This window comes from Prunus mume, linkage group LG1 (genome assembly GCF_029339155.1).
Source record: "Prunus mume cultivar Tortuosa linkage group LG1, ASM2933915v1, whole genome shotgun sequence".
Classification (NCBI taxonomy): Eukaryota; Viridiplantae; Streptophyta; class Magnoliopsida; order Rosales; family Rosaceae; genus Prunus; species Prunus mume.
The window spans coordinates 8,137,451-8,150,273 of NC_142698.1; the positions used below are offsets into that span (position 1 = coordinate 8,137,451).

A 12,823-nucleotide genomic window follows, 5' to 3' on the forward strand; every position below is an offset into this window, starting at 1 on the left:
ATGATCAGCACTCAATCTCAATCCCCATGGTGTTACAACGATAAAGGCAACTACACCACCAACGGTACCTACCAGACAAACCTCAACACCCTTCTCTCTTCTCTTTCTTCCCCCTCCAACAACGGCAATGGCTACGGCTTCTACAACTCATCCTACGGGGAAAACCCCAACCAGGTTTACGCAATCGGGCTATGTCGAGGGGATGTCCCGGTGGAAATTTGCCGTGGTTGCCTCAAGAACGCCACACAACTGCTCACACATCTGCTCCAATCAAAGGAAGCTTTGGGCGTATTTGAGAAGTGCACGCTTCACTACGCCAACCGCTCCATCTACGGAGCCATTGAAACTTTCCTTGCTTTCCGGTGGTATAAGTACAGAACGTGTCCTCCGACATCGACGGGTTTTTTTAAAGAGCTGAGGACGCTCTTGGATGACCTAAGGGGTCAAGCTGCAGGGAATGGTTCACTTCGAAAATTTGCGGTAGGGACCGCAACCGCTCCCAACTTCCAAACAATCTATGGACTTGCGCAGTGTAGGCTAGATTTGACCGAGTAGAACTGCAGTTATTGCTTAGGTAGTTCTTTGGTAGATATCCTAGAATATTTTCAGGGGAAGCAAGGTGGTCTTATTAGTAAACCCAGCTATGACCTTAGGTATGAGATCTATCCCATCGTTGACCCTACAACTGTCCGACCATTGCCATCTCCTCCACCCTCAACCAGTACAAGAGGTACATATATATATCACAATATATTACGCTTTGAAGAAATAAAGTTGGCTTAATTAGAGCAATTGTCCATGAATTTGCAGACGAGTTACATTTTAATCCCTCAATTCAATTTTAAATTGATGTAGTTGTCTCGTGTACAAGTTCATGGACCATTGCTACCATTGACACCACAACAATTTTGGGTCGAAGAGATTTCTAATGCATATTTTTTTAGGTTCAAATACAGATGCATGTATGTATTCAAATTAATGCAAATGAGATTTCTGATTTTTGCAGGATCCAAGAGTAACAGATCTCGGACTGTCATCATTATTGTTGTGCCAATTGTTGTTTCTGTGGTACTAATAGTTATGTTCTTCTGTATTTGTTTAAGAGTAAGGACAAAGAAAAAACTTGAAACTAGGAAGTTAATCCCAGAAAGGACGCAACTCTAGTGAACATTAATTAATCATATTATTCCATTTAATAGGGGGAAGCCAAGTACTACTACTTTATAGGCATTTTTAGAATTTAAATTGTTCCCCATGCGGCGACGATACATATGAAATTGGATTTGCAGGATCCTTGCAATTTGACTTGGCCGCCATTAGAGTTTCCACATATGACTTTTCTGAAGCAAATAAACTTGGAAAGGGCGGATTTGGATCTGTTTAGTTCATTCACTATTGTTCAAGTAGGGTTCTGAATGAGCCTTCTCATGGACATAATCAAAGAACAGTGCAAGAGTCTGCTAATATTCTGTTACTTCAAATTAGTATTTTAATTTGTTTATCAACTTTTCTTGTTCATCATAATATTGTATACTTGACTTATGTCCCCTGTATTTTGTGTAGCGAAAGATATTCCAGTTTAAGTAAATTGATAAAAAAGAATCATATTTCAAAAGTAAATAGCTAAGTCTGGACATATTGAAGACCTAAAGCGAAACAAGGAGTCAATTTTCGAACCATAAAATAAGTTTTTATGAGTACATTGGTATCAAATCAATGCAGCATATTCTTGATACAATTACATATGAAGTGCTATATCAAAGCATAACAGGGTAGCTGAACAAGAGCAAACAGAAGTAGAACACTGAAACTAAGTCTAAAACATATGAGGTCTCAGAGAATACACACGTCAAGGAGGGTTACACAAGCGATTTTTAAAAGGCCAACCACGTCAACATGTATTAGAAACCGACGTGGTAAGGAATTACAACGTCATACAATTGGATCCTCGTGACGTAGTGAAGGAATTAACCACGTCCTTTATTTTACAAAAACCGACATTGAAGATATGATCCACTTCGTTTCTTTTCCTGTCCACGCCTTCAATATAATTTTTAACGTCAGCCTTTAACAACAGTAGTCGTTGGTAGGATTTCTTATGTCGGTATTCAGTAATATTGTGTCATTTTAAAGTATTCAAACGTCCGTTTTGTATAAAAAGCGTCATCTTTATATAATTTAAACGACGATTCTCACAAGAAACATACGTGGAATATTTTTTAAAAGGCGTTGTTCTCATACATTGTGACGTGGATAATCGTACAAGCAACGGTTTTTCCACATGTGTGTCATGGTTAATTAATTTTACTTCGGTGCCTATGTGATTATTGACATGTAATATGCTTTAAACGTCCGTTCTTTTGTGTATGCGTCGTCTTTTACAAGTTAGATGTCGGTTTGTTTATTTATTTAACATAGTATAAGTTAACCACGACGGTTTAACAAAACCTGTATTCCTTCAATTAGGGATGTGGATAATTATCTGTACGTTGGTGCTTGTTTTGATTTTGACATGTAACACTCTTTAGACGTCTCTGTTTTAATGAAACCGTCGTCTAATTTTGTCGAATGTTACATTTTACGCTATGTATATATAGTAATTAGACGTCGGTTTGTAATATTTTTTTACATTGAATGTTTTAATGACGTTGGGTACTAGCCGTCATTGTTTTATATATCAAAAAATGGCAGTCGATTTCACAACGGTTTGAAAACCTTCTGGATGATTGTGGATTCCTGTCGTCTATTTCGATTTTTGTAGTAGTGATTAGTGAAATTGATTGCAATGAAAGAAATTAACAAATTTTTATCTCAATTAATTTATTCTAATTCATAAATTATTGTAGGCATGGAAAAATTGAAGGGGACAACTTCAAATCTAATAGATCCCACCTTGAGGACTGGTTCAAGAAGTGAAATAATGAGATGCATCCACATTGGATTATTATGTGTGCATGAAAACGTGGATGCTGATAAGCCAACCATGACTTTTGTTATTGTGATGCTGAATAGCTACTCCCTCAGTCTCCCTGAATGGCTTTTGTTATTGGATGTTTGACGTCCTAAAATTGATCTTTTCCCAATCTCATGAACTTCCTATACATGCTTTAGATTTAGAAGTTCCATCAAAACTGCGTCACCTTTTCTTTTGTGGAATTTTCCTTTCCTTTGACCCAGATTACGCGGTAGTTAACACAAATATAAATGGATGCGGCCAACGTTTAATTTGGTTCTAGAAAAAGCAATAGAGAGAGAAGAAAGTTGGTCCCACTAGTAGAAAACTGCTCTAAAGGCACGGACTTATACCGTGTGAATAGTTGTGAACGTAGGCACCACTCTCTTTTGTCAGTTGAAATTTAAAATCTTGGTCAAAATAGGCGCTGCTCCATCCTACCTCACAGGGCCACACCCACCTCTCTCTCTCTCGCTCTCTTGTCAGGGGCAAAAAAGAGAGAAAAGTCCAACTTAAGCTTCTTGCACACGTTCTCTCTCTCTCTCTCTCTCTCTCTCTCTCTCTCTCTCTTATAAAATACATTAAAATTAAAAACTTTCTTATCAAAAAACCAAAGTAAAGAACTAAATCCTGAGAAAAAAAAGAAGAAGTAAAGAGCTAAATAAAAATTGGTGTGTGTTGATCAGTTCTATAATCAGTGTCCTTTACTCCTAAACGCCATCATTAAAAATGGTTTAATATTCAATCAATCTTCAAAATTCAAAATCCTCAAAAGAAGTATTATTATATGCGAAACATATATCATTTGAGAAATAAATTACATTTTCTTTTTTATGTATTATGCTCTCTTTTTTTCCCTTTTTTTTTTTTTCTCTTTTATATCAACACGACAAGAGAATAAAAAGCATATAAGCACAGTTTTGATTTGACCAACAATAATGTACAAAACAGAACGGCGCCATTAATGTTCTCCTTAAGATTTCTGTTCTTCCTTTCTCCCGTTTTGTTCCTCATGATCAGCACTCAATCTCAATCCCCATGGTGTTACAACGATAAAGGCAACTACACCACCAACGGTACCTACCAGACAAACCTCAACACCCTTCTCTCTTCTCTTTCTTCCCCCTCCAACAACGGCAATGGCTACGGCTTCTACAACTCATCCTACGGGGAAAACCCCGACCAGGTTTACGCAATCGGGCTATGTCGAGGGGATGTCACGGTGGACATTTGCCGTGGCTGCCTCCGCAACCTCACACAAGAGCTCAAACAGGGCTGTCCCAATCAAAAGGAAGCTTTCGGCGTAATTGAAATGTGCACGCTTCGCTACTCCAACCGCTCCATCTACGGAGTCATGGAAACTTTCCCTCCTTTCATGTGGTATAACGCAGAGAACGTGTCCTTCGACGTCGTTGGGTTTTTCCAAGAACTGAAGACGCTACTGGTGGATGACCTAAGGGGTCAAGCTGCAGGGAACGGTTCACTTCGAAAATTTGCGGTAGGGACCGCAAGCACTTCCAACTTCCAAAAAATCTATGGACTTGCGCAGTGTACGCCGGATTTGACTGAGCAGGTCTGCAGTGATTGCTTGGGTAGTTCTTTGCCAGATATTCCAAAAAATTTTCAGGGGAGGCAAGGTGCTCTAATTAGTAAACCCAGCTGTAATGTTAGGTATGAGACCTATCCCTTCGTTGACCCTACAACTATCCGACCATTGCCGTCTTCTCCACCGCCACTGTCTAGTCCTCCTCCCCTGCCAACCAGTACAGCAGGTATATACATATATATATATATATATCCCAATATATTATGCTTTGAAGAAATAAAGCTTGCTTAACTAAAGCAATTGTCCAGGAATTTGTAGACGAGTTGCATTTTAGTCCCTCAATTCAATTTTTAGTTGATGTAGTTGTCTCGTGTACAAGTTGAGGGACCATTGCTACCATTGACACTACAACAATTTTGGGTTGAATAGATTTCTAATGCATATATATTTTGTTGGGTTCATATACAGATGTATGTATGTATTCAAATTAATGCAAATGAGATTTCTGATTTTTGTAGGATCGAAGAGTAACAGATCTCAGACTGTCATCATTATTGTTGTGCCAATTGTTGTTTCTGTTATATTCTTCTGCATTTGTTTAAGAGTATGGAGGACAAAGAAAAAACTTGAAACTGGGAAGTTAATTCCAGGTAAGGATGCAACTCTAGTGAACATTAATTAATCATATTATTCCATTTGATAGGGAGGAAGCCAAGTACTACCACTTTTATAGGCATTTTTAGAATTTCAATTGTTCCTCAGGCAGCGACGATACAGATGAAATTCAATTTGCAGAATCCTTGCAATTTGACTTGGCCACCATTAGAGTTTCCACAAATGACTTTTCTGAAGCAAATAAACTTGGACAGGGCGGATTTGGATATGTTTACAGGGTAATGACAAGTTAATAACAAGAACTTACAACTTTCGATATTTCTTGAATACCACTTATCTCATTTCTGTTTTTTCATTCCGTACCTATATATTTATTTTTTCAGGGTAGGCTTCTCAATGGAAATGATATAGCTGTAAAAAGGCTCTCTACAAATTCTGGGCAAGGAGATTTAGAATTCAAAAATGAGGTCTTATTAGTGGCTAAACTTCAACACCGGAATTTAGTTAGACTCTTAGGTTTCTGCTTAGAAGGGAGTGAAAGGCTTCTTGTCTATGAATTTGTCCCTAATGCAAGTCTCGATCACATCATATTTGGTATGTCAGGAATTATGCATTGTCTTTTTTCGTTTGAATGTTTATTAGAAAATTCCAATTGTGAAACAAGTATGCAAGCCAACATTGTAATTGAAGTCTTGATTTTGCATTAATTTATTTGCAGACCCAACAAAGCGTGCACAACTAGATTGGGGGAAGCGATACAAAATCATAGTAGGCACTGCTCGAGGCCTCCTTTACCTCCATGAAGACTCTCGCCTTAAAATTATTCATCGTGATCTCAAAACTAGTAACATCTTGATAGATGCAGAAATGAACCCCAAAATTTCAGATTTTGGCATGGCAAGGTTGTTCGTGCCTGATCAAACGCAAGGCAATACTAGTCGGATTGTTGGGACCTAGTAAGAATATGCACTTAACTGCCTGTGGGCTTATGTTTGTTATGTTAACAATTTCCTTTCCATATGTGTTGGTGAACGATGACATTCTTTTGGTTGATATATGCAGTGGGTATATGGCTCCAGAGTACGCAATGCATGGGTATTTTTCTGTTAAGTCCGATGTCTTCAGTTTTGGCGTGTTAGTTCTAGAGATAGTCAGTGGACAAAAAAATAGTGGCATCCGGCATGGAGAAAATTTTGAGGATCTTCTAAGCTTCGTAAGTGAAAATATAATATAGTTTTGGTATCTCAATAAAATTTAGTGCAACAAATTAAAAAAAGAAAACTCATCTCTGATCACTTCTGCAAATTCACAAATCATTGCAGGCCTGGAGAAGTTGGAGGGAAGGGACAGCTTCAAATCTAATAGATCCCACATTGGAGACTGGTTCAAGAAATGAAATAATGAGATGCATCCACATTGGATTATTATGTGTGCAAGAAAATGTAGCTGATAGGCCAATCATGGCTTCTGTTATTCTCATGATGAATAGCTACGCCTTCACTCTCCCAGTACCCTCCGAACCTGCATTTTATTTGCATAGAAGCATTGCATCGGACATGTCCTTACGATCTGAATATAATTCAGGGGCAACAAGGTCAGATCGATCCAAGAGTAACTCTGTCATAGTAATGGAATATGAGACTTTTACTGAACCACATCCTCGCTAGTGGTTGAAGATCGATCCCTTTTGATTCGATTTTAATTCTTTCTTATCTAATTCTATATGTTGTGGTTCGTTCATTAATTGTTCAAGTAGGGTTCTGAATAAGGGTTCTGAATAACTCTGTCATTAATTCTTGATACAATAACAGAGGAAGTGCTATATAGCAAAGCATTTACTTCTGATGGATTTGTGGAGAAAATTATCCAAGTCTGTTGATTTTCTGGATCTGGATCACTGTGAATCAAACCAGAGTGTAATTTATTATATTTTTATGACAACTCTGTATAATGAATATCCTGTTTTTTGGTGATTCATGCATATAAAATAACATTGCTGATGAGCTCCGGTTCAACCATTCCTTTAGCAGCTGTTGCTGGTATTGCCTGATGAGTCATCATTCAGGCTGAGGCATAGGCTGGTCTTGTTCATTGTGGGATGCTTCACTTCCTGGAACATTCCAGCAACTAAAAAGTCATCATTCAGGCTGGGGCATGGGCTGGTCTTGTTCATTATGGGATGCTTCACTTCCTGGAACAGTCCAGCAACTAACAAGTACATATCCTTGATCTACTATGTCCTTTTTTTCATTGTTATTATCTAAGATGATGTAAAATATCAGAGACCTTATATGAAAAGTTATTATTTTATAACTGTGTATGACAGGACCCGACCCAAATTTCACTTTGGAATCCGAGCCAAAACCTGTGCATGTCCGACACCTGGCAAGTGCCGGTATAGATGATCAAATTGCCCTTCTAAACAAAATCCAATGAAATTCAAGTTCGACTTCAGCCGAAAATTTGGTAGAGTCTCACCTGTAAATTGAACATTTCCCAAAAATTTCCACCTGTAAAACAAGCATATATGTTTTTATATATAACCCAACTGCCAGCATGTATCAAATTATATCCAAGAATCAAGCATCATTTCATTCTGGCCTCAGGCCTCAATAAATCGAATAAATCACTATGCTAACAACATTCAATTCAATTTCTTAGAACACCCTCAGAATAGTGTTAGTCTTCATAATAACTTAAATGGACTACATTTTTATTACCTGACCTCGAGGCTGCACCTAGTAACTATAGACTGCCTACGTACCCTTAACAAGGGATCAAGCCACACATAGTTCTTCCTAATACTCGTATCAATTGTATACTGAATATAAATGACACTGTTTCAAAGCAACTAGAGGGTACCCTCGTGGTGGGTTTGAAAAACCATATCCCAAACTTATATCAATACTTTCCCTTTATTTCACAATTCATTTCCCGACCTTTATATCAACTTTCTGATAAATTGATTCAGATAACTCAATTCTCATTCATGACTCGTTTACATGGTCCTTCTAACCCTTCTCAAAGGATATAACTGCCTCAGAAGACTCACGATCAACCGAGGGGTCAAACTGCCTAAACTTGGTCAACCGAGCCCACGGGGCTCACGACCTCCTATCACAAATCTAGGAGTCCCTAAAGGTTCCAATATGCCTAGGACACATGTCCTGAGATTTTGGTTTCCATTGGACGGTCGGATTGATCACGATCACACGATCGGATGGTTACTATAAACCTAGCCTTAGGGTTGGCTTTTCCGGAGTATCCGGGACTCCGTTTTACGATTCGTCGAATCCTATATGATCCAAGAATTACCTAAATCAACATATATGAAATTGACTATGATCCAACTGTTCAAATGTATCGAACCTGGAAATCGCACAATAGGCGAGATCCGCTCGGGGTTCAAACGTTAACCAAATTGAAATCCGAAAGTACCTACGCGCTCGTGAGAACCAGGAGGTCATTTTAGGACACAATGCTGGTCCACTACCTGGCCCACAGGCGCTGCGTCGGCGGCAAGGTGGGTGCCTTGTAATGTAAATTTCGGCGGCCAGAAAAACTCCAAACCGCCAGCCAAGCTTCCTACTCTAGGTGTAAAACCCCATTTGGAGTCACTTTTGTTCTTGGACCTACCCCAAAAAATGGCCGGAATCGCCATCCCAAAACTAGCTAAACTTTGGATCCAAAACAGAACTATCTAGGCTCAAAATTGATCAGTTCCTACCCAACCATTAGCTAGGGCTCGAAGAGTAGATGAGATTGCATACCTTGATCACCAAAAATGGCTGCCGAAGGAGAGAGATCGAGTCGTCCTATAAAAAATCGGTGCGATTTTGGTCTTTTCCGTCTTCAGTAGGTCGAGGTGGGGTTGGCTGGAAAGGAAGGAGGAGAGGCGGCCTTGTCGAACCGGTCCGTCTCGTGGTGGTAGTCCACGGATCGGTGGTATGGTGACTGGAAGGGTGGCGGTTGAAGCACAATCGCAGGGAGGTGGTTTCTATGGCGTCCCACTCGAGAGAGAGCTTTTAAAATATGACCGACAAATTACCATTTTGCCCCTCAACGTATTTTGATCGTATCTGCCTCAATACAACTCGGATTCGGGCCCACTCGTATTTATGGACTCATCTCAACGTGCTCTACGCAACGGTACAACTAAAATCCTCAAATTCCTTCCCGAATAAAAAGTCAACTTTTAAACCTTTAAAATATTCTAGGGTAAACTTGTCTTTTACTTGAATAAATTAATAATTAAATATTAATTTAGGATCGGGTTTTTACAGTGTAGACTGCCTATGTTAATATATAAAGAGTCAAGGTAATTATCAACATCATTGAAACTCATGGTGGGTGATGGCCGTGGAGCGGAATGGAGAAGACGGTGGTGGGTAGGGCTAAGTTGGATCGGAATGGAACCAATTGGTATCTGTGAAGTTGGTCCAAATATGAGAGCCCGGAGTTCATCAATGAGCATTTGTTGGATGGTGGCTTGCTGCGTTTGATGAAGCGTCATGGGCTGGAGGGTATTTTGAATGGAGGTGATGTCGGTGTGGAGGACATGTTGTTCTGCCATCAGCTCCACCGTATCATGGAAGTCATTGAGTTGGGTGATGATTTGTTCTTGCTGCATTTCAAGCTCCAGATTGGTGTCAGCAAGCTCCGGCGCTAGGGCGGAGGCAGAAGCTTCACTCTTGCCCATGGGAAAACAGCGTCTGGCTCTAGATACCAGTTGTTTGGACCAAAGAGTAAAAAGGAAGAAAAGACAGAGAAGAGCAAATTGTAAAGGATTTCTTTTTCATTCATGCCTTCCAAATGGAAGGGAAGAGAGTTTTAATACAACTCAAAATGGAGAAAGTGTGAGTCTGTGACGTCATCACTTCTTGCAAATTGCCCTTACAATAATTTGAAATTACAATATAGATATCAGAAATATTCTAATATATGAGCCCAGTGTGAGCCCAACCCAAGAGTGTAACACAACACCTTTGGATTCGACGTGTCTTTGAGATCAGAGTGCAATTCAAGGGTAACAGGGTTGGATCGATACAAGAGCAACTCTAACAAAGCACCAGAGAATGAGGCTTCATTAATTACCCAAATATATCCTCGATAATGAAAACGAAATTATATTGATGTCATTTAGGAAATCCCTTTGGTTCATATTTCCTTAAATGTGTGGTTTCTTCATTGTTTTAGGTAGGTTCCTATACATTTCAATTCTCATAAGGAAAAAAAAAAAAAGTCAATTCTGACTACAAGAAACATGGTCAATAGATACTTTTTCACAAAGGCAGGAAGCATGCATGTACCCTTTGTTAGGAATTTCGACACATGAAGAACTTACGTTTTTCTGTTTAATATTCAGTTTAAAACATGAAGAACTTACGTTTGGGGAGGATTGCACACTTAGACGAAAGTGGTTCAGATATGTGTATTGATTAACATGAAGCTCATAGATTTTGATCTGTGATAATATGACTAAAAACGTTTACAGTGGTTTGGGCCTAAATTCCAACGCCAACCTAATTAATTATTGGCCCATGTCAAAAACAGGAGTTTGCGCTTTGTTTTACTAAAGTCAGAAGTCAGCCCAAATGCGTTTAGAGGCCCAGACGTTTGTGAACAGTTACAAGGAATAAATTTACAAATTAAGGATTGTAGGGGCTTTTTCGTTCCAGCAGCTACGGATGGGCCTCGGCTACTGTAAAGAGCCAAATATGTGAAATTGCCCCTGGGTATGAGTTCAATAATCAAACCCCAAGAGTGCTTCGAGAGGGTAGCTGAGTTTTAGGAAACACCTTGGTCTTCTTCACTAATGAAACCAACAGTTGCTTATAGTTAAATTCTTGGCTTGGTTTGAGAGGTTTGTGGCATGGAAGCTAAGCATTCATGAGTTTAGCATGAGAGAGAGAAAGACTAGATTTTCTACAAGAAATCGAGGTTTAAAACAAAGGATTTCATGAGAATTTGCTGAGGAGAGAGAGACAGAGATTAGGGTGGAAGAATGGGTGCTATGGGTAAATTCCACACGCCAAGTCTTCCCTTTCATTTCTCTTCCCTTCCTCTGATTCATCCTAATTTGTGAAATCCCCCTCTGTCCAAACACACAGAGACAAGATTTTTGGGAGCTCAAAAGTCTTCCCACAACCGTTCCAATGGTAACCTCCAATATCTGGTTATCACTTCTCCTTCTTTCCTCCCATATTTCATGGTAAGAGTTGGTAAAAGAAGGAAACAGATAGTAACGTTGGTCTGAAGGATGCCTTTTCTCTTAGCAAACTGCGCGTGCTAATACCCTTTGGTCTTTTGAATGGTTTGTCTTGAGGTTTGCCTTTGGTCACGTGCTCGAGCTTCCCAGCAGCCTGCGCAATTCTCTATCACTTGGCTTTCTTGGGCCTAATTTGGCACACCCAGTCCAATATCAAAAAAGCCTATGTCAATTTTGGATAGCCACCAGCATTCTCCTTATGATTGGGCCAAAATTTGCAAAACCTACCAGCACTAGATGCCCATAATAACAAAGCAAACTCAGGACCCAAGTAGTTTGGACTTTTCGTTTAAATTGGAATCGAGGGCCCAAATTCAAGAAAGCCCAGCCTACGACCTGTCAAACCACGAGAAAATACTTGGGCTTCGAAAAAACAGAGAGAAGAAACTAGCCCAAGCCCAAGTAAGATTTCTTAAGTTACCAAGAATAGACCCAAGATTGAAGAAAGCCCAAGTACATGTGATTTGCTCAGCTCACAGTCCCAAAACTCAACCTGGGCTTAGCACATGATCAAATGAAAAGAGAAAAGCCCAAAATGGAAATAAACCCACGTGACTACCTGACTTTGAAAAGTCAGCAATTTCAGCAGGTTGATAAGGGGTTAATGAAGGCAGTCCTAAACAGGCAAAATTCTCCACCTTTCCAGTCAAAAGAAGATTAAAATCCCTTTTCTATATTCAGAAAAATTTATGCTCCAGAGCAGGCACCATTTCCAAGAGATAAGCAGGCTATATTTTCTAAAAAAGATAAGTAGGAAGCAGAGAGTTGTTCATCTGGAAGATCAAACTAACCATCACGGCAGATTGAACTCTTACAAAGAGCAGTTAAAAATTGAAGAAGGATTCGGTTTTCTTTCAAGAAAAGCAGGGAAGTGATTGCCTTAGAATTGAATGTTGATGGTTTATTTGCCAGAATCGATAACTTCCCATTTTCTTTGATATTTAAAAATAAAAAGATCTTGTTTTTTAGAAAATCTGCCGCCCATTTTAAAGATTAAAAAATTCCACTCCAGCATTTCCTATAAATATGAGAGGAGGTGAACAGATCATAGGACAGCCAAAAAATCAATCAAAAACAAAAAAAACTCAAAATGATCACTTGATCTCAAAAGCCTTCAAAACACTGAAGCAACCAAAAGCTCATTGAGCCACAAGAAAGAAGTTAACTACAATTCAGAATCTCTAACTTCAGCCTGCACTTAGAGAAATAAGTCATTCAGAGCGAGATTTCTCGTTACAAATTTAGTTAGTATAAGCCAAATCAAGCAGAGTTCGGGTTTTACAAATATAAAAACCTCAACAAATTTATGGAGAGCCCTGATTAAGTAGAATAGGTACCACAGTGCGCCGGCTCGGTAATCCTCAAGTCCACCACTTCGCCCTTCCGGATTGAAGAGGTCCCACCGCCTGGCCAAAAGCCTTCAGGGCTCGAGATAGATTAA

General features: G+C 39.3%; 2 protein-coding genes across 3 annotated transcripts; both read left to right on the plus strand.

Moving 5' to 3' along the window:
* Positions 1-1,244, plus strand: LOC148920917 (cysteine-rich receptor-like protein kinase 29). The gene is made up of 4 exons (XM_089047451.1): positions 1-480; positions 610-730; positions 1,007-1,068; positions 1,200-1,244. The coding sequence occupies exons 1-4, from the start codon at positions 1-3 to the stop codon at positions 1,242-1,244; spliced, it is 708 nt and encodes a 235-aa protein (XP_088903577.1).
* A 2,648-nt stretch (positions 1,245-3,892) lies between these two features.
* LOC148920918 (cysteine-rich receptor-like protein kinase 10) lies at positions 3,893-7,055 on the plus strand. 2 transcript variants are annotated; one of them, XM_089051117.1, is made up of 7 exons: positions 3,893-4,725; positions 5,018-5,149; positions 5,262-5,392; positions 5,498-5,708; positions 5,833-6,070; positions 6,177-6,327; positions 6,437-7,055. In XM_089051117.1, exons 1-7 carry the CDS (start codon positions 3,918-3,920, stop codon positions 6,779-6,781), a joined length of 2,016 nt encoding a protein of 671 aa, XP_088907243.1. In that variant the 5' UTR covers positions 3,893-3,917; the 3' UTR covers positions 6,782-7,055. The 2 variants fall into 2 exon arrangements, with proteins under 2 accessions (XP_088907243.1, XP_088907292.1); XM_089051166.1 differs by lacking the exons at positions 6,177-6,327; positions 6,437-7,055 and having other exon boundaries at positions 5,833-6,071.
* The last annotated feature ends 5,768 nt before the right edge of the window (positions 7,056-12,823 follow it).

Bases quoted from the DNA above. Each gene is read 5' to 3' on its own strand.
- LOC148920917 (XM_089047451.1), top strand. From the start codon at position 1: ATGATCAGCACTCAATCTCAATCCCCATGGTGTTACAACGATAAAGGC. The intron at 481-609 runs GTAGGGACCGCA...GAATATTTTCAG, and splicing joins GTTCACTTCGAAAATTTGCG to GGGAAGCAAGGTGGTCTTAT. The intron at 1,069-1,199 runs GTACTAATAGTT...TCCATTTAATAG, and splicing joins TGCCAATTGTTGTTTCTGTG to GGGGAAGCCAAGTACTACTA.
- LOC148920918 (XM_089051117.1), top strand. From the start codon at position 3,918: ATGTTCTCCTTAAGATTTCTGTTCTTCCTTTCTCCCGTTTTGTTCCTC. The intron at 4,726-5,017 runs GTATATACATAT...TGATTTTTGTAG, and splicing joins CCTGCCAACCAGTACAGCAG to GATCGAAGAGTAACAGATCT. The intron at 5,709-5,832 runs GTATGTCAGGAA...ATTTATTTGCAG, and splicing joins TCTCGATCACATCATATTTG to ACCCAACAAAGCGTGCACAA.